We start from the raw sequence: 20,229 nt of genomic DNA, 5'->3' as shown, positions 1-20,229 counted from the left end.
AATTCATTTTCACTCCACTGTTTAAACATAATATAAAGAGTAGCCTTCAGTTCTATTGTTAGTCTTCGTAGGGTTTTAGCTATGTCAACAGTGGATATAAAGTTGTGTTAGATACATGTAGCTCCAAATGTTTCAACAATTACATTTGCTTGTTCTTTGGAAATGTGATTTTTTAAATGTTCTTAATTCAAAAAGTAGCACAAGGATTTTTAAAACTATTAATATAATTGTGTTATTAATGTTATGTGAAGAAACAGTTTGTTGGGTAAAATGCATGACAAGAAGTGGATGGCATAAAATAATTCTGAAAATTGCTAAAAGATTTATCAAGGCACCAACTAGGAGAAACTGCCACTCCTATGACCATGTACATGTACTGGTACTTCTATGACCATGCACATGTACTGGCATTCCTATCTGCCCGGTACATAAAAACTTCCTTATCATTGTTTAATGAATGACTTACTGAAGGAAGGAGTCCGCCATTTCCTTCCATGTTGTGTACCTACATTACTGTCATTAATTAGGTGGTATAAGTAGATACTTACAACAGCTTACTATCACATTAGTTTACCTTATCCTGGGTTGGTCTGTTTGTTTTGTTTTATAAGAACCCTTCAGAACTATTGAAGTATCTATAATGCAGGAAGAAATAAAAGTTAGCCCAACACAATCCTTTTAAGTGTGTTTTACTTATACAAACAAGAATGTTTTTGATATACCAATAAATACACAAGGCACCTGTTCTAAAAGACACCAGTTATGACTTAAAACAAATTGTAAATTTTATTTAAATTTTGATTACAGAGACTATGTTGTTATTTTTTTTTTTTCAAAAGCTGTTTTTGAAGTGATCGTTTGTTGTCTTTGAGGTTGGTTTATCAAAGATAACTTGACTTTTATAAGAAAGTGGGATCATCTGTTCTTGTCTTACATACAGCTTCCTTCAAGATTCCACTCATAGATGAAAGTTGATCTTTTTCAAATAAACTGTTGTTATAGTGATGCAAGGCATTAGGAATATGTAACAATTCAATGCTATGGAAACCATTTTATACTTTTTATTTGATGGGATTTTTAATTCAGGTTTATCTTAACACTAAACACAATGTGTAAATTCTTATCTTTGTGATAACTTTGAAAATATAGAGGCAAGAACAGAAAATTATATCATGTATGGAATTCATATATGACCAATTCTAGGAAAAAGATTAAAGATAGAAGTAGTCTGCTCAGTCTGGTATAATTCGATTCTTCAGAAGTCTTTATTACAGTTGAAAGCGTACTTTCTGGAGCCACAGTTCTGTCAATATGTGAAGGATGGCGTGAGAATCAAAAAGATGTTTATTTCGATTCTTCAGAAACCTGTCAAACATCCTGTTTTTTAAATGACAAATTAAATGCTTATATAGACAGTAAATATGAATGTAGTGACTCCAGTTTATGTCCATATCTTACTGTAATCAAATCAAAGCCAAGGGTCTCTTCCTCTCTAGCTGATAAAACTGTTCTAATTATGAAGTCAAACATTAATTAAGTGGAGGGTTGTTAACCGTCAGATTTTAACATATTGAAAAATCAATTTGTTGACTTTTTTAATTACATTTTAGAATTTCATTTGTTTAATCATTCAACCAAGCTTTTAGTCCATTTTATAATGGTCATCAGACTTTGAAATCAAATAGGTTTTTTGGTGGACAGTAATGGTCAGAATCTTTTGTTACTTGATGGATTATGTTGGTTGGAGGTTTGGTGGTAATGGTCTGCCATCTGTCACATCAGATTGTTTTGGTTGGTGTTACTGGTCAGAAATCAGAACAGTTTCTTTTGGTAGGAGGTATAAAATCAGTTTGATATTTCATGGTGTGTGGTAATGGTTAGATGGGTATTTTTAGTCAGTATTAATGTAGAGATATCACCAGTGGTGTTCAGAGTTATTCCAATTAGGAGCATTATTTGTCATAGAAAAATATATATCTATATTTAGACATTAAATTTCATGTCTCTGTGAATAAAGAAAGTTGCATGTTCTATCTCTAGTAACACTTGGAGTACTGGTACTTAACACGTGTATATTTCCTCCCAAAGCATAATTTGGGAGATAGACAATTTCTGATGGCTTTGGATATAAATGATATGTATGGGTTGAAATGTCCATTTGATGTGACCATTGAAGACTCTTGCTTCAATGAACTAGCATATTTAAAAATGCACTTAAATTGTCATTTGATAAAACATTTGACCCTGAAAAGTATGAAATACATTGCAGTTCCAAATAATCTTTTGACAAATATATATATTTAGTTTCATAATTCCTTGTCCATTTTATCACCACTGGATTAGATTATCTTCCTATCAGTTATTTTACCAGAAAGATTAGCATAGATCTCATACCAATATCACACTATAACATGATATTCCCTCTCCAAACTCAAGAGGTTCAAGTATTTCCTGGTCCTTTAGTCTCAGCACATCCTCTGTTTTGAATGTTTCAGGTAAATCCTACACTATGGTGGGAAAAGACCAATCAGCACAAACCTTAGGAATAGTACCAAGTGCTATTTCATGGCTTTTTCGTTTGATTAATGAACAAAAAGACAAAACTGGTGCCAGGTTTTCTGTGAGGGTGTCTGCTGTGGAAGTAGCTGGAAAGCAGGAGCTGTTACGAGACCTATTGAGTGAAGTTGCGCTAGGTAGGCATTTATCTCCAATAGGTGTATTCTGTATAACATCTCATAGTTTTCTCAGTCTCTAGTTGCCTCAACTTTGATGTATTTTTGATTCTTGTTAGGGACAAATGTTCAGTTTACAGGAATCAACTATTGATTTGCTTTTATCGTATCCACTATTATAACACACCCACCCCTTTAACTGAATAGTTTCAATATTTAATTGACACAGTATCCAATGATAATTAGAAAACAAGCTTGTTATTTTGAATTAATTTAATGACAGATAAATTTGATACATTGATTTCAGGTATTATATAACATTAGGAATTAAACTGTTTTATTGTTTCTCTTGTTATATTAACCAGCATGTATTCTGAAATTGTACTAATTCTAGATGTCAATAAATGAACAATGTGTGGGGCGATTTACCATGATAAAAATATGCCACATCAAATTTATATGTCATGTTTATAATGGTAGAAAATGATACATTGTTTCCAAAATAGCAGTTTAAACAAAAAAAAACAATAAATATTGATAACATGAAATTATAACTGGATATTGAAGTATTGAATTGATAGGCAGAAGGGTAAAATCTCCGTTAAAATAGAAAAGTAATATCAATATTTTAAAACCAACAAAAAACTAGTTGTAATAATGATTTTTTAAATGAAGTAGAAGCAGACACATAATTTACAATAACTGATCTAGACAATCTACAATTTCATATTTGTCTTCCTGGTAATGAGTTTTCAGTTTGCATACTCAGCAACTAAAACCTAGACCAAGTAGCTCATTAGAAAAATGTTATCTAAAATTCTTATGTTGTTTTAAGAAAGAGAAAAAAAATATGAGATGGAAAACAATAAACAATAGACACCTTTGAGTCAGAGTTATCTCTCTTGATTCACAATATAGTCAAGTTGTGTATATCTGTTACTCTAGATTTAAATGAAAATGGAAGTTAATAGAAAATTTTGATGTAATCATTAAAGGAACAGAGTCAGGACAAGGAACTTCTCCTGGTGTATATCTTAGAGAAGACCCTATCTGTGGCACTCAGCTAGAGAATCAAAGTGAACTTCGTGCACCAACAGCTGAAAGAGCTTGCTACTACTTAGATGCTGCCTTGGCCTCCAGAACACAATTAGGTAAATAAAATAGCAGCAAAAAATACTGGCAAAAAAATACTGATGCCTCAGCAGTGGGTAAAATGTGTAATACATTATGATTTTATGATGTTGATACCATATAGTTTCTTTCTCAGAATTTCTCAGAGATTGGTATCATCAAGATAGTCGTCTTACTGCCTAAGTGAGATATCTTACATGTAGATCAGTCTATCTGTGCAAACTGTTACTGTTGTTTTTTGGTTTTTTTTAGTAGAGACAGTATAAATTTTAAATTTTATTCCAATGTTGCAAATTTTCAGAGCTGAAAAAATGCAAAAATTAATTAATCTCTATAATTTACTATTGATTAGACTCATCTAGAGCTTTTTCTAAGGATCCTTTTATGTATTTTTGAAGCAGGAAATGGGGCTTCTTTGAGATCATGACAATGAGAAAATATTTACCAATCAGTATCAGAGAAACGAATCATCAAATATGGTTTTAACTGTTAATTATTGAAATGCAAGTTAAAGGAAATATGTAAAACATCTAAAGAATTCAAGCAATGAGTCTTTATTACATAGTGAATAATCAGATTGTTTTTAATTCAGGCTCATTATGAGGTGGTTTCCTTGAAAAGAATATTTTTCATTGCCTTTATATTACAGAGGAAGATGGTCAAGCATCACACATGTTGTTCACTGTACATGTATACCAGTACAGAATAGAGAAGGCCAACCAGGCAGGAATTCCTGGCGGTAGGTATTATAGTGACAGACTCACATGGTTTAGATGCAGTTGCACTCACAAATTTACCCTACCTTTGCTTACGTCCTGATTCATTTATGTTTGAAAAAAAATGATGCAAATTTTTAAATGCCACAGATGATTAAATGAATGGCTGTGCTTTTCAATAGTCTTTGGATGGGTAGAGTATTTTCTGACAGTTTGGTTGCATAATGAAAGATTACAGTACTTGTAAAGTAAAAAGCCTAACATTGTCAACAATTGTCAAATGAGTTGATGCTTATTTAATGCTTGTATGATGGATGTGAGCTATCATTTGCATAAATCAATGGCTTGGTCAATCAAGAATTCATTTATAACGGTATTTCTGGGTGTCACACAATTTATAGGAAGCTTTTCTATTGACAAACTCTATCAGGATTTCCCTGCTGATAACTCTCTGTTTTTGTACAAATGCATCTGACATTTCTGATGAACCACAGAATAATTGCTTGAGATATATACAATCAAATTTACAGTTAGCTGTACAGTAATCATGGCAAATGAAGACTGTAAGAATCGTTCTTTCTCATAGCAAATTATGTTTGTCATCGGAATACCAAATCTATCTACCAACGTTAAAATTCTATACCTATTATTCCTATGTGAGTGTTTCCAAATCAAATATAATTCTAGCAATGCCAATCACGAAATCCTCTCATCTAGAAGCAAATTGAATTTTGAAATGTTGAATTGTTGGTAAATTGACCTGTTGCTTAGAGTTTTGATCGAAGGATTGTGATCATTGCATGTTTTTTGATGGGACATTAAATATTAACCAAATATAATATGTATGCAATTGTCTTGTGATTTAGTGGTAGTATTTTGGGAAATATATGAGCTAAATGTCAGACTAAGGGATCTTTTGTTTGAAAGGTTACATTTTCATGATCAGAAATTAGATGAAATCAAAATTACATCTAATGCATTATATATTCTGAAACTTTGCCATTGCTGGCTTGCCTATGTTAATTTTTATTTCTTTTCTGCTCTCGTAAAAAAAATGGGGTTTAAAACTAACTATAAAGGGCTAATTCTGTGGTTCCATAATAAGTCATACATATATCTAGGTGTATTTTAGAAGTCAATGTTCTTGAAGATTGCTTATTACATATGCTATAGAAGTAATGGTACTGAGTATAGGTACCAGAAAACCTCACAAAGTCATTAGCTTTTCAATCACGTTTGCAGAATAATTGAGTAAATCTACATCATTACATGGATGTTGATTACAGCCTCATCTTAATAGATAATTTACCAAATGATGACAATTAATTATCGTCACTACTAATTTGTAGTACTTCACTATTGTCAAGTACCGGCTTCTTTTTTACAGTATAAAACTAATTTCAGTGCATCTCAGCTGATGAACAATCACAAAGTGTTTGACTGTCGTTCAGTGTGGAAGAAATTTTCTAAATTGAACTGAAAACCAGTTAAAGATGCAAAATAGATATAACCTATCTAGAGTTTACTAGATTCTGTAGAAATGTCTTACATTAATTATTTTATCTGTTACAAATGTAACAATACACTTTGTCAGACCAATTGGTTTTGTATCTGTTTTAATCCAAATTTTTTTTTTAATTCTTTGCAGTTGCTGGTGGTAGAAGTCGACTGCATCTTATTGACCTTGGAAGTCCTTCAAGATCTAAAGACCCAAACAGTACAAGTCTCAACCTACAAGCATTAGGAAATGTCATAATGGCCTTATTAAACGGTCAAAGACACCTTCCAAATAGGTAAATAATTATGCCATTATGCATTATATAAAAACTAACCAAAAACTGAATAAAATTATGGGCTATTTTAAAAACTGTGTTCATCAGTCTTTCAAGTGATATAGTTGTTCTTTAAACCAAATTAAAACTAAATTGTGGAATCCTAGATGTGATAACATTCTTTATCAACAAATACAACAGCTTCTAACTCCTAAGAGAACAGGTCTTGACAAAAACTCTTTGACAACAACTTGAAGATGTTTTTAGTTAGTTGAAGTAAAACACTGATAACCTGACACTCAGTCTGCCTTATATTAATGTTCAAGGTGACATCCAAAAACACTGTTAACCTGACACTCACTCTGCCTTATATTAATGTTCAAGGCGACATCCAAAGATTCTAATGTTTTTTTTTTTGGTTTCATTGACTGATCAACAACTTTATCCTGTGGTACTCAGATGACAGTAACTTTAGATATGTTTTGTCCATATGTTATAAAGTACATTTTGTATTATAATTATATCTGTCACGTTAATTGTGCACTATGATTGTTTTTTTTAATGAATCTTGACCTATGGAAGGAAAAAAACACTGGACTTTGACAAGGCCATTAAACTGTGTAGTTTAAAGTTTTTGGTTTCTTCTATTGGTTATACATGGAAACTAGAAATTTCCATTTTAACGGAAAAGTGTTAGAAATATAACAGATAGAGTGATTTATGGGACATAGATTTTTATGAATCATCGTGAGATGGTATGAAATATTATTGTGCAATGATTAGAGAAGTGATTGAGGGATGAAGAATGGTCCTTATATTGATCCTGTTTTGTCCTGATTTGTGACCTGACAAACACTTGCTCAAGATATAGCAGTTTGATAACACATGAAATAGATCCCTTTTTCTATTGCTTGAAACTAGATGAAGACATTAAGTCACAAATTATCCTTACATGTTCCTTTCAAATGCGCCTTTTCATTTAATTGCATTTTACATGAACAATTTCTGTATTGATGATTTGAAATGACAATCATGGTAAGAGGAAATAATGACAGTCCATATAATTTTTGATTTATTGTAATAAAATTGTATGAAATATTTCAGTAAAAAGTTCGTTATAAAAGGAAGACTTTTAACTTTAAAGCATTCACATGATTACAGCTTGATTTGTTGTCACTTAAATGGTATGAACTTACTTTTATCATTAAAAAAACTCCTTGAAAAAAACTTGTTAAAGATGAAGAAAAACATTCAAAGTTGGGATTTTTTTTTGTTTTAATATAAGGTTAGCATGATGAGATGCATGGTGGTTTTGTAAAGTGTTCACTTTTGCTGCCGTTTTCCTTTTAAAAAATTGGAATTATGAAAGTCAGCTTATTGTCTGTCCTTCTCATCTTCATTTCCATTTTGTCCTACACTCCTTCCTTTTCATGTAACTCAATTTATTGTCTGTCCCTCCTTCTTTCCTTTACATGTAACTTAATTAGTTGTCAATCCCTCCCCCTAGCCTTTACATGTAACTCAATTTATTGTCTGTCCCTCCTTCTTTCCTTTACATGTAAATCAATTAGTTGTCTGCCCCATCCTCCTTCCTTCACATGTAACTAAACCTTTTGCCTGTCCCTCCATCCTTCCTTTTTCTCAATTTGGCTTATGGCCTGTCCATACCTGTTTCTTTTTACATGTATCTCAAATTATTGTTTGTCCCTCCCACCTTCCCATTTAACTGAATTTATGGTATCCCCTCTTTAGTTTTCTATGACAAACTCAAATTAAACTAGATTTACTGACTAAGAAGACACCTTATGATTTTTAAAAAGATTATACAGAGACATAGAACCTTAATGTCACCTCTTCCTACCATGGAACCATTTAAACAACTTCAAACTTTATAATATCTTGTCAGGTCTTGTGGTTGTTGTCATGAACTTTAATTGCACATGTCATTTTTTTTTTCATCTAAAGATCCAGCTCCGTTTTTAAATAGAATACGTTTTGGAAATAAATACTGCTAAGATAAGGATTAAGCTAAATTTTGATTAAGCATTAATCACAGTGCATTGGCTCCAAAAAAATCAGGAATTTTTATTTGCCTATTAATTGATCAGACAAGATAGATGTTCTAGATTAAATGTTTAATTAATTATGCAGAGAAAAATCTGATTACTAGCACTAAAGTGGTTATTTTTTGTACATCTTTAGTGACTATCAAACTGAAGATAAAAAAATTGGTGATCTGAAGTTTTTTTTGTATGTAGTAATGACTTACAGATGTCAAACTCACTATAAACTTTTATCTCTTCATTATTTTGTTATTACCGTGATGAAAGAAGAAAAATTCAGGTGTAAACTGTTGACTTGAGGTTGTTCCAAATCACTTTCTGGCTATGGTTCTGATTAATTTCTCTGGTAAATAAGTGCTGATTTCTTTACTTCAGTGAAAAAAGAACTTTAAAATTGTTGCAGTTTTTTTTATGATCTAAACATGGTATAGATTGCACCACATGCTAATGTGAAAATGTTTGCCATAGAAATGGATTGACTAGATTAGTAGAAGAAGTACTTTACTAGAGAGATGTTTGGCAAGAGAATTAATGCTTGACTTTGTTTTTACAAGTGGTTTCTTTCAAGTTTGTTATGCTTTTGAAATTTCTTGTTACAAAAATAATAAAATAATTTCGTTGCAGAATCAAATGATTACCTTTTAATAGAATTAGGAATTTTACAAGATTCTTCAGTGTTGTTTTAGTAATTAAATGATTTTCTCTAGCAGCTGCATCTCTACTCATATACATATAACATTGTTAAATGTTCAAAGAAAAAACAGCACATGCCTAGAGTTTTGATGTAATTGTTAAGTCGTTAATGGTGTGGCCAATACTGTACTCAAGTTCAGGATTGCAGGTTGTGATATTAAATTGATAATCAAGGTCTGTTTGTGTATACAACATTACTGAACATGAGATTCAATGCTATGTTTATTGTTTAATTCAGATACAACTTGGCAAAAAGAAGCCATTGTGAGGATGTTAACTTTGCACTCTATGAATGCAGAGATATATAACAGAGTTTTTTGTCAGGCTTCCACTGGAATGCAATATTTTTCAAAGGAAATAATTTTTATATTCATTTTTTGTTAGTATACCAAAATTTACAACAAAAATATAGGATTAATTCATATGAATTTTTATGTTACTTTCAGGGACAGTAAAGTGACCCAACTTTTGAAGGATTCACTGGGAAATATATCCTGCCGGGCTTGTATGATAGCACATGTATCTTCATCAGTTCACAATTATAATGAAACATTACAAGTGATTCAATTAGCTGCTCGCATTCACAGAATGAGAAGAAGAAAAACCAGGGTAAGTTATTACTGTACAATATATGTTTCCTTCAAAATGTTATGAATTTTTAAATATATAAGTTATTTATGACATGTTATTATTTCCAAAAGCACAAACCCTTCAGTCCTAGAATTTTTGTACTCAATTAGTGAAATGTCTATATAAAAAAATACTAAAACAGACCATGAGCTACATTACTTTACCATTGGGATGACTTAAATAAGTTTTCATTAATACTGTGTGAAAAGGCACAGATTGGAAAAAAGATGCTGTATATTGTATAGTAAGGGGAATAACTCCAGAAGGCCTTACTCGGAACGTAAAAAGTGCAATATCAAATTGTGTGTCATTACATAGCAGATTAAAATTTCCTTAAGTAAGGAAAGTTACTGATGCATTTACTATTTTCAGTTTTCTGGAACCAGTTCAGATGATAGTTCTACAGATGGGACAGATGTTAGGATGCGTAGACCGCTTCGTGGATTTCGTATGGGAACTTTACGTGAAGACATGGTGTACACATCTTCATTATCTGACCCAGATTACACATCGAGTAGTGAACAGTCATGTGATACTGCTATTTATCTTGGTCCTGGTGGACATTCTCTTAGTGATCGTGAAGTCACAGACAATGAGGGACCACCTCGTTCAGTACCCCGCACAAATCCACGGCTACCAAGACGACCCAGTGGGTCCCGTTCATCAGGAGATGAGGGGTCAGCATCAGATAGTGGGAGGAGCAATGCTGAGTTACGATATTATCATAATATGAGTAAGCTTCCTATGAGAAATGACAATTCTGAGGTCTTGTCTCCTCCTTTATCACCAACTTTAGGACTAATGCATGTACCTAAGAAAAGCAATATAAGAACAAGGCTATCCAGCTCAAAGGAGGAGAAGGCATCTCGCCAAGTGAATCCTCCCAAAGATTTAAAGGGAGAACAGTGGATTGATGGGCCTGGGGCCAATACATATCCAGAGAAAAAATCAGAACGCTGGGTTGATGGACCAGATGCTTTCTGTAAAAAACATGAGAAACATGAAAAACAAGAAACAAAGAAACATTTGTTTAACCCCAAAATGAATGCTGAAGAACAATGGGTAGATGGCCCAAAAGAAATGATCTCAGGGACTGTTAATCAGAATAAATCATTGAAATCAGAATCTAAGTCTGGTAAAGGGAAATGTAAGATAGATCGACCAGATAGTACTGCTAGTGCTGAGAGTAGTTCCTCCATTACAGCTCAGGTTTCTAACTCCAGACCTACAAGTATGAATGATTCTGATAGCAATGTTAAACCATTTGTCAGAGACTGGGTAGAAAAACATAGTAGTGTTGTTAATGAAAATGTAGAAGGTGATAAAGATATACATGTTGAATCAAAGTATAGACGTCCAAAGCCTGAAAATAAAAAGAAAATGTCAGTTTCTACGCCAAAACACTCTCCAAAGCATTCTCCAAAGAATTCTCCAAGTATGAAACGAAAGGAAGGTGTAACACAGAGTAATCTAACTAAGTCACAACTTCCTACATCAACGAGTACTACAAAAAGGGTTACTGAATGGTTAAGATCTGTCTCCTCAGAGCAAGAGGAAGAATGTGCTGATGGTACTAGATGTAAGTCAGCAGAGACGGGTTGTAAAACTGTTGAACCTGCTAATACTACTCCAGTCGAAGCAGGGTGCCCTGATGAAATGGCTAATATAGCTGACATTAGCTTTGACAGTAGTGCTGACACTGGAGAATTCAGTCATGTAATACAACATAATAGGGAGTCTATCTATGAAATGCAAGTTGATGAACAGCTAGAACACAACTGTAGTGTAAATGAAGTTGCTGATGATGACACATTTAGTAACTTATCATTTAACAAGGAGAATGATCAAGGGGAGTGTGAACATGAGGAGGATTTAATTGTTACTGAGGAAATGACAAAATCAGATCACAGTTTGTGTTGTGAGTGTAGCAAAAATCAAACTTATGATTATGAAAGTATTTATAAACTAGCACAGCCATTATCAAGGAAACCTGATGGTGCCTCAAACCCAAACTTAACCAGTGAATTTGAGCTTCCAAGTAAAATACCACCAGATGAATTCATTGTAAATAATGTTCAATTCATTTCTAGTCAAGAGCAGAATTCTACCTCAGATTTGTTAAAAGATTTGTCCTTAAAATATTCTCTGGACAAGGAAAGTTTGAATTGTAAAGTTTCATTTAAGTCAAAGCCACCATTACCGAACAAATCAATATCGATATCATCATCCACAGGATCAAGTCCTAGGGACACACCTAAGTCCAGTAAAACATCAATACCAGTATCTTGTACAAAGGAGAGAACAAGACAATTGTCTTCAGACTCAGTGCAAATAAGTAGTGGGACATCGTCAGTCTGTAGCACGTCTCCTGTCACCAGTAGTAAACTTCCTATTTTATCTAAAGCTAAGTCCAAAACAAAAAAAGGTGAAAAAGGTAAACTTTACAATGTTAGGATTAATGAACTGAATGTTAGTCGTGGAACAGATTCAGACAGTGGAAATGATAGTGGAATTGTGTCATTTGAACGGACTTTACTCTCTCCTTATAGTACTGTTACCAAACCGCGAACACCAAGTCACTCTAGTAGTGGTCATGGTAGTGACAATAGTAGCAATGTAAGTGCTGATCTTAGATCTCATCTCAAACTGGATAAACTTCATGGAGGAACAAGTAGTGGATATGAAAGCATGTTACGTGACAGTGAAGTGTCAGCATCATCATCCACTCATGAAGACAGTAATAGTGAATCTTCTGAAGAAAAGAAAAAACAGAAAAAAGGTAAATACTTTATATGGATTGTTACCTACTGTAGGTTATTTGTTCAGTGTCCAAAATGTTGTATGTCCTTTCTACTTCATCTATAAATCATTATACTTCACGCAACAAAGTTGTGGGGATGTATTGTTTTCAAGGTGTCCACCCATTAGTCCTTTATTCATCATCACAACTCCTCTCAAACTACTGAAAAGAATTTCACAAAACTTGGTATGTAGTAATGAAATGAAATGAAATTGTGCATATTACCCACAAAATTTTATCCTTCAGATCAGAATTTCAAGAAACTTGGTTAGTTGTAAGGACACAATATGTTGTTGTGAATATTACAGGCATGGCATTTGTTTTATTTGCATTGATAACTTTTAGAAATATCCAACCATAATATTAAACTGGGGCATGGTGCATGTGAGCCTGCTCACTATTAAGTTCTTTCATTACTTCTAGCCATATGCCTATTGGGTTAACAGCTATTTGTTTCTTCTATTGCAGAAACAAATTTTGACAAACCCAGGGTCCTTTTTAAGATCACATTAAAAAAAAAAGCTGTGTTACAAATAACTGACTTGTGAATAACAAAATAAATTAGAAAAAATGCTTGTACAAAAGTCTGAGATTTTATCTGTTGTTAGAGCAGTTTTTATATGTATATCATTTATTTTATTCACTTGGATCAACAATGTATAGCATTGATTTTATCGACAATTTTATTGATACATTTTCAGAAAACTTGTTATGCTCATAATATTCAAATGAACAGGATATTCAATATTCTAACTGGTACTTTAATCTCTGTAATTTTTACAAGATTTATGTATAATGCAGTATGTTTTATAGTGAAATGTAAAGTTCATTCCGTAGGAAATGAAGTGCTTTATGTTATTTATAGGTGCTAATTTTGTGAAATTGCATACCAATTTTATTTAGTAGTTATTTTTAAGTGGTACCTTTTAGAAACAAGCTATATATTTCAATTTATAGCAAAAGAAAATGGAAAACATGCTTTGATATTTACAAGTTTTCCTACAAGTTTTTTTTTTATTCCACAAGTTTTATGGATAGTCTGCTCTTGAAATTGCTTAAAAACTATTTACATTCATAATTTATTGGCATTTAAAGTGCATATTATACAAATGCATTTGTCACCTCATATGTAACTACAAAATTCAGTGTTTAAATACACGAGATGTACAATCATAGTTATTTCAAATTTTTAAACATTTTTTTTTATCTTTTATCATCTCACCTTTGATTAAATTTAGATTTGTAAGGCATCAGACTTTTGCACTTTTTGAGTTTATCATTATTAGGCTCAGTTGTTCACTGTAATGCTCTTTTTCTATCACGTGATTTTAGATCCTGTCCATACCATTGGATGTTTGACAAAGCTGTTTCTATGCAGAGTAAATCAGATATATGTTTAGCTATATTAATATTGTCCTTATATTTACCAGTAAGCCCCATTCCCATACATTAGATTTAGACTTATTTTCATATTTGTATAGTTACACATTTACACTGGTATAAAAATAAATGCATTCAAAATGCACAAAATACATTCCATGTAAATGTGCGTATGTATGAATATACATTTATATAAAAAATGTGCAAAAATACAACACAAGACAACAAAATTCTTATTTCACTTCGTACAGAATGAAAATTTACCTTTAATCTTGTATAAATTTTAGGTTCTAAAAGGAGTAGATCAGCTCCAGCTCGATCTGATAATGGAGAGACAAAGAAAAGTCCTTCATCAAAAGCATGGGTTGACACACGACAGATACAAAAAATTAGGGAAGAACCATTTGAGATTAAGAACTACAACATGGATGATGTTGAGAGGCTGGGTCGTAGACGAACAGATGATTCAAATGTAGGTTTGATGCTTTGTGCTTACTCATTTCTAGTACTAAAACACTTTTTATGCAATATCATTTGTATGTAATATTTCTGTGTTTATATGACCATCATTATGTGTTGCACTGCAACTTATCCTTATTTTCATGTTTTTTGTGATATTTTATGGTATTTAAAGACTGTAGGGGCACCTATTTTGCTGTACCTGTGTACAATGTATATTGTTTGGGGGCCAGTTGCAGCCTGGCCTGTAATGCGAGAGTTTTATTGTCATTCACTGAATATGCATGGGTGGCCTTGAGTTTTTTTTTTATCCCTGTGGGGTTGTTGTATCTTTGACATTTTCAACCATATCTATTCTTGTTATATTTTTTTACTAAGTTGTGCTTTCTTTGTGCATAGTTCTTTCTACATTATATTCTAAAACTGGTGAACATGAATTCAAAATTTGTATTTTTAATATCATGAGCTATCAAACTTTAATCAAGATCACAATTAATTCCCCATAACTTTTCGTTGTATACGAATATAGTTCCTTTTTCTTAGTGTGTTTCTTCCTGTAGGGCAAGGATCAAATTTACAAGGAATATTTTTGTCATTTTGTAATTTTATGTGGAAGTTGTGATTTGGTCCTATGAAAGAAGGTCAAAATTAGGACATTTGGCAGTGGTCACTTTTCATGTCTACAGGGTCTCCGGAGCAAAGTTGCTAAAAATAAAAAATGATGGTGAATTTTTCTGGCACTCTTATAGAAATCTGCTTTTATACATGTTTCCATATTCGTGAAGTTTTATTGAGTTCGAAGCGGTGGATTTTTTTATATGTCAAACAGGTCTGTTAAAATACACTACGAAATTAATTGTGTCCACGTACCTATAAGAGAGGTCACATTTTTGTAAAACATGCTATTTTTATGTGTTTTGGGGGGTTATTTCTCAGAATTCATGGAATGAACATGAAATGTGGCAAAAAACCCTATTTCTTTTCTCATTTTTTTTTTCATTTTAGTCCAAAAATGGGTTTCTATGGGATTTTCAATGTAAAACTCATAATTGCTTATGGCATCAGGGTAAAATTGGGCAAATGAGCTAAATATTGTCTCATTTTGAGTTTTTTGGACACACAGTGTCACAATAACAGCCAATAAATACTATTCATAAGCAGTAGAAAGGGTAAAGGTAAAAATTTTAACATTTAGAATCTGCTTTTAACCTGCGGCAAAGGTCATTTGGCAAAATTACAGTGTTAGTCAATTGTCTTAACCTCTTGGAATACTCCCTCGCACTGCATTGGTATGAAATTCTGGATTATGAGAGAGAAATGTCTTAAAGATGTAAAAACAACCATGATTTTCCATTCTTTTACATAAATTTTGAATACATGTGCCACTTAAAAAACCCCTACTGAGTTGACCAAAAACACTTATTTTGGAGCCGGTCATACACTTAAAAGCCTCAAAGCAGAAAAAACCTGACTTGATATGAAAAAGAAACATCCAGTTGAGTTCATATGTACCACATAAGCATCAAAACTTGCATTTTAAACGCTATTTTAAAGGGCAAGGATCAAATTTACAAGGGATTTTTTTTTCATTCTGTAATTTTATGTGGAAGTTGTGATTTGGTCCTATGAAAGAAGGTCAAACTTAGGACATTTGGCAGTGGTCACTTTTCGTGTCTATGGGGTCTCCGGAGCAAAGTTGCTAAAAATAAAAAATGATGGTGAATTTTTCTGGCACTCTTATAGAAATCTGCTTTTGTACATGTTTCCATATTCGTGAAGTTTTATTGAGTTTGAAGAGGTGGATTTTTAGTTCTGAAGAAAACATAATCTTGGTATTATCATGTAAAGGGAGATAACTAATTTCATGCAAAAAAAATTTGTCTGTATTCTAATTACATGTAAAGTTATCAAACTGTAAGAAAAATAAACATTGTTTTTTTTTTTTTATCTTTTTACAGGAAACAGAAATAAGACCAAAGGACTTGATATGTAGACATGAAGACAGAGGCCAGTCTTACTTTGACTGTAAATTCTTAATGTGTTTCTGCCGTAACAAACCCAAACAAACTGAGGTGTAAGATTGTGTTCACAAAACTTGGTGCTTACTCATTTCTAGTGCTAAAATACTTTGTATGCAATATCATTTTGTATGCAATATTTGTATGTTTATATGACCATCATTGTGTGTTGCAGTTGCTCCTTATTTTCATGCCTTTTTGTGATATTTAATGACTGTATATTTCACAGACTTTGTTTATTATTGGTGGGAAAGTTTAGAAATATTTTTAGGTGTTTGTATTTCATTTTGTTGGTGACTTTTTTAATTCTAAAAAAAAGACTTGATTTTGATCAATAAAAGCATTTTTTTAATAGAAGGGGACTTTACTGGTAACCAAGGTCATTAAATATGTGATCATTTATAAAGTTCAAAATTTTATATGAAGAATTCTTCTTCTTTTATATTGCAATATTAAGTTACGTTGTCTCTTACTGGTAATCTACATGGAGGACAAAAATTATTTATCAATGACTTCCTTCAGTCTGCTATAATAGCTTTATTCATTTTTTTTTGTATTATTTTGATTTTTGACCTAAAAGAAGAGGTCATGCAACAGTTCAAAATGGTCTTTTTGTTTATTTAACTAGAAAGTAAGAAGTCAAGGAGCATGGAATTAGAAGCCAGTAAGCCAAACAATTTTCTCCATAACCTCATGTTGAATTAACAATTCAATAAGACCAAAAAAAACCAAAATGTAATAATGACCAAAACATGTGCCTTTCTGTTGAGAACAGTATTACAATGTAACATTAGCTGTAAGTTCATTACTTTGGTACATGTTACTTTGTTTTTGTATTCTAAAACTACCTCACTCATACTGCTAAAAAATCAAATAATTGTACATTCAGTTGATCTGTGTGAAGAAGTGTCTAGATTGTAATGTTATGTTTTGATGACACCCAGTTTTACATGGTATCTCTAATTTTCTGTTTTGGAGTATAACAGCCTACAAATTTCATACATGTACCTTTTGAAGCTATTGATTTTTTTTTATTCAAACATATACAAATGATTGTTTTAAACATTTTACAAGTTGTCTGTCCTATTTGGTTCTGGATAATTTACAGGTATACTTTATTGTAAGGAAAGTGTACAAGTGTAGTCAGTTGTAAATCACCTAATATGTTGTGCTGACTTTAAAGATTCTAGAACAAGTACTTTTTTTAGCATTGTTCCCCCAATAGAGGTCAACATTGCTATTTATAGAATGTTTCCTGTAGGATTTCCCCATAACCTGACCACAGTTTGTATAGTTGTGTTCAGTTGACTGTACATTTTTGTACTCATTATTTATTTGTACAGTACACTAGATACTAGCAGTTCTAAGTTTAAATAATATATTTGTAAATTAAATTGTGTTTATTTATTGATGCACTACAATATTAATGGGTTGGTAAATCAAGATTTCCTGCAGTTGATATGCAACAGTGTTGACACCAATGAAATCATTCTTTATATAAGTGTACTTTATACACTTATAATGAATTAAGTACAATATATGATATTGCAGATGGCCCAAAAAACCATAAAACCTTTTCTTTTTTTTTTTCGGAAAGAAGAAACCCATGTCCCAGCATGAGAACCACCTCAAGTAATCTACATGTACTGTATGTTATGCCAAAAATAACAATAACTTCCTAGGTTCCTTGCCTATCTACCTTTCTAGGTTCCTTGCCTATCTTCCTTTCTAGGTTCCTTGCCTATCTACCTTTCTAGGTTCCTTGCCTATCTACCTTCTGTTGAACATATGACTTTGTGTAATACTTTTTTTAGGTGATGCATAATAAAAATTTCGTGACAGGTTTCATAGCTGCCATTGGATGGATTATTTAGAAATTTGGTACTTCGCTTTTGCATTATGACTTGCTTTTCTTAATTAGTGGTAAAATAGTTTCACCAGTAACTGACAACCTGCAAAAGGGGACTATGATATACCTTCCTCATTCTGGACGACTGGAGTGAGTGCAGCATTAAATCTGGTAAATAATCCAGTTTCGTTTTATAATAGATTTAATGAAACAAAGGTAATTTCCTACATTTTTCCACAGAATAATTGCTCTGATTTTGTAAATTTTGGTTAGCCTCTTACCATTCAAGAAGATTCTAGATGTAAAGTCTCCTGTCATATGTCTGAACTAACCCAGACTTCAGATGCCTGTTCAAATAAAGGATCGAATGAACACTTTGAATTGTTTTTATACAACCACAAACAAATTGCAGTCATATAATGGTATGTCTGTTTTCATCTGCATCTTTCTTGCCTTGTCCAGCTTTCGAAGACATTTGATTTCCAGACATTAGCTAGTGTATAGGTTTTTCATCTCTATGAAATTGTTCTGCAAGGTGCCATACCAAAAAAGAGTTGTGACTTGAACTGTTCAGAAATAACAGGCCAGAAACTAACATTGTTCTGATGTCTAGACAATAACTTTAGAAGAATTATATGGTTATATTGAAATTGTACCACTTCAGAAAAGTTTGGATCATTCTTTGAGTTGCATCTTGAACTGCTTAAATAGGGGCCAAAAAGGCCAAAAAAACAAACATTTTCCTTGTTATTGGGCATAAACCTGAGTCAAACTGTATGGATCTCTTTGAAGTTTCATACCACAAAAGGAAATAAAGGTATATGGCCCTGGCCTTATGTGAATGAGGGGGAAAAAAAGGGTTCAGAAATAAATATTTCCTTCTACTTAGTATAAATTATTTATTATGTCTAATACCCAATTTAAAATGCTTTTACCTCTTCCTTTGTTGTGGGAATATTATAGGTATCAAACATTTATTTACAATCCCAATTAAGAGCTGTGGCAAGTTTGAATGCTGTGTGTATACCTGTACCGACTGTTCAGGGTTAGACTGAGCTGCACCATGTGAAGCATTTTGTTATAAGTTGCTCTGAGAACTCTATTTTATCTTTGTCAGAATATCAATGGTGTCAGTCCATGAGATGTGTCCTGCTAGGAACTCAGTTTTCATATCAGTATTAGACATAAAATTGAGTTGGGAATAGATGAGAAAAAAATTTTTTGGAACCCCACTGTTTAGCGTTCAGCACCAGATTTTGAATGTCACACCAAGCTGCATCTGATGGAGTATTTTAATTTCCAATTTGGATGCGATTTTGATTTCGAAATTATTAACTTTCCTCAATATATATGTCTGATCTTTGTCCCTGGATTACATTTTTTTTTCAATTTCCGCAAGAATCTTGATTACACTTTCAGTGTCCCAGATTAGTCACCTGTATGCACAGTTTTCAGTGAGTGGCAATGCTACACCAGTTTTCAAGGACCCCGTTGTAGCAAAAACATTGTCTACTATACATGACATCAATATGTTGTCGTACCAGCAGACAAAGCCCAAAAAAAAACATTGTTTTGTCTGCAAAACTTATAACATCTAATGTTTATTATCAGAGGTAGACGTATTAACTAATAACAGTAATAACCTATACTGCTACCACACGCTACAAAGAAGAGATAGTGGAAAGCCATAAATCTCCCCTCTTGGTCTCTCTACCAAAGACGATGATTATGATCTAACGTCTATGTACTAGATTCCTAAACTCCACAAGAAGCTATACAAAACAACGCTACATAGCTGGATCTGTGAAATGTAACACCAAACATCTTTCAAAACTTTTAACTTCTATACTAACAGCTCTCAAAGAAGGTCTCCAGTCCTACCACGACACTTGTTACAACCGCAGTTGTATATATACAATGTGGATCATGAAAAATTTGAAATATCTTCTCAATTCAAATTTATTATCAGAATACAATAGCATTAAAACCTATGATTTTTCAACTCTTAAAACTTGCTTTGCCCGTACTCAGTTAAAATCCCGACTC

The 20,229-nt window shown here is 32.5% G+C and overlaps 1 protein-coding gene across 8 annotated transcripts in view; it reads left to right on the top strand.

Annotated features, from left to right (window-relative positions):
* LOC148623853 (uncharacterized) overlaps positions 1-17,728 on the top strand; it is a 74,675-nt gene extending 56,947 nt beyond the window's left edge. For all 8 annotated transcript variants that reach the window (XM_088566085.1, XM_088566084.1, XM_088566083.1 and 5 more), the window contains 8 exons: positions 2,496-2,693; positions 3,668-3,823; positions 4,453-4,542; positions 6,168-6,312; positions 9,494-9,656; positions 10,050-12,456; positions 14,145-14,329; positions 16,275-17,728. In XM_088566085.1, coding sequence (XP_088422211.1) covers positions 2,496-2,693; positions 3,668-3,823; positions 4,453-4,542; positions 6,168-6,312; positions 9,494-9,656; positions 10,050-12,456; positions 14,145-14,329; positions 16,275-16,394 — 3,464 coding nt within the window. In that variant the 3' untranslated portion in view covers positions 16,395-17,728. The remainder of the gene's footprint in view (positions 1-2,495; positions 2,694-3,667; positions 3,824-4,452; positions 4,543-6,167; positions 6,313-9,493; positions 9,657-10,049; positions 12,457-14,144; positions 14,330-16,274) is intronic.
* Positions 17,729-20,229: the final 2,501 nt, after the last annotated feature.

Source organism: Perna viridis, chromosome 2 (genome assembly GCF_037379345.1).
Source record: "Perna viridis isolate PV_CMFRI_1.1 ecotype Kerala chromosome 2, ASM3737934v1, whole genome shotgun sequence".
Taxonomy (NCBI): domain Eukaryota; kingdom Metazoa; phylum Mollusca; class Bivalvia; order Mytilida; family Mytilidae; genus Perna; species Perna viridis.
Note: the sequence above shows the minus strand (reverse complement) of the source record. Positions and strands in the feature narration are given on the sequence as shown.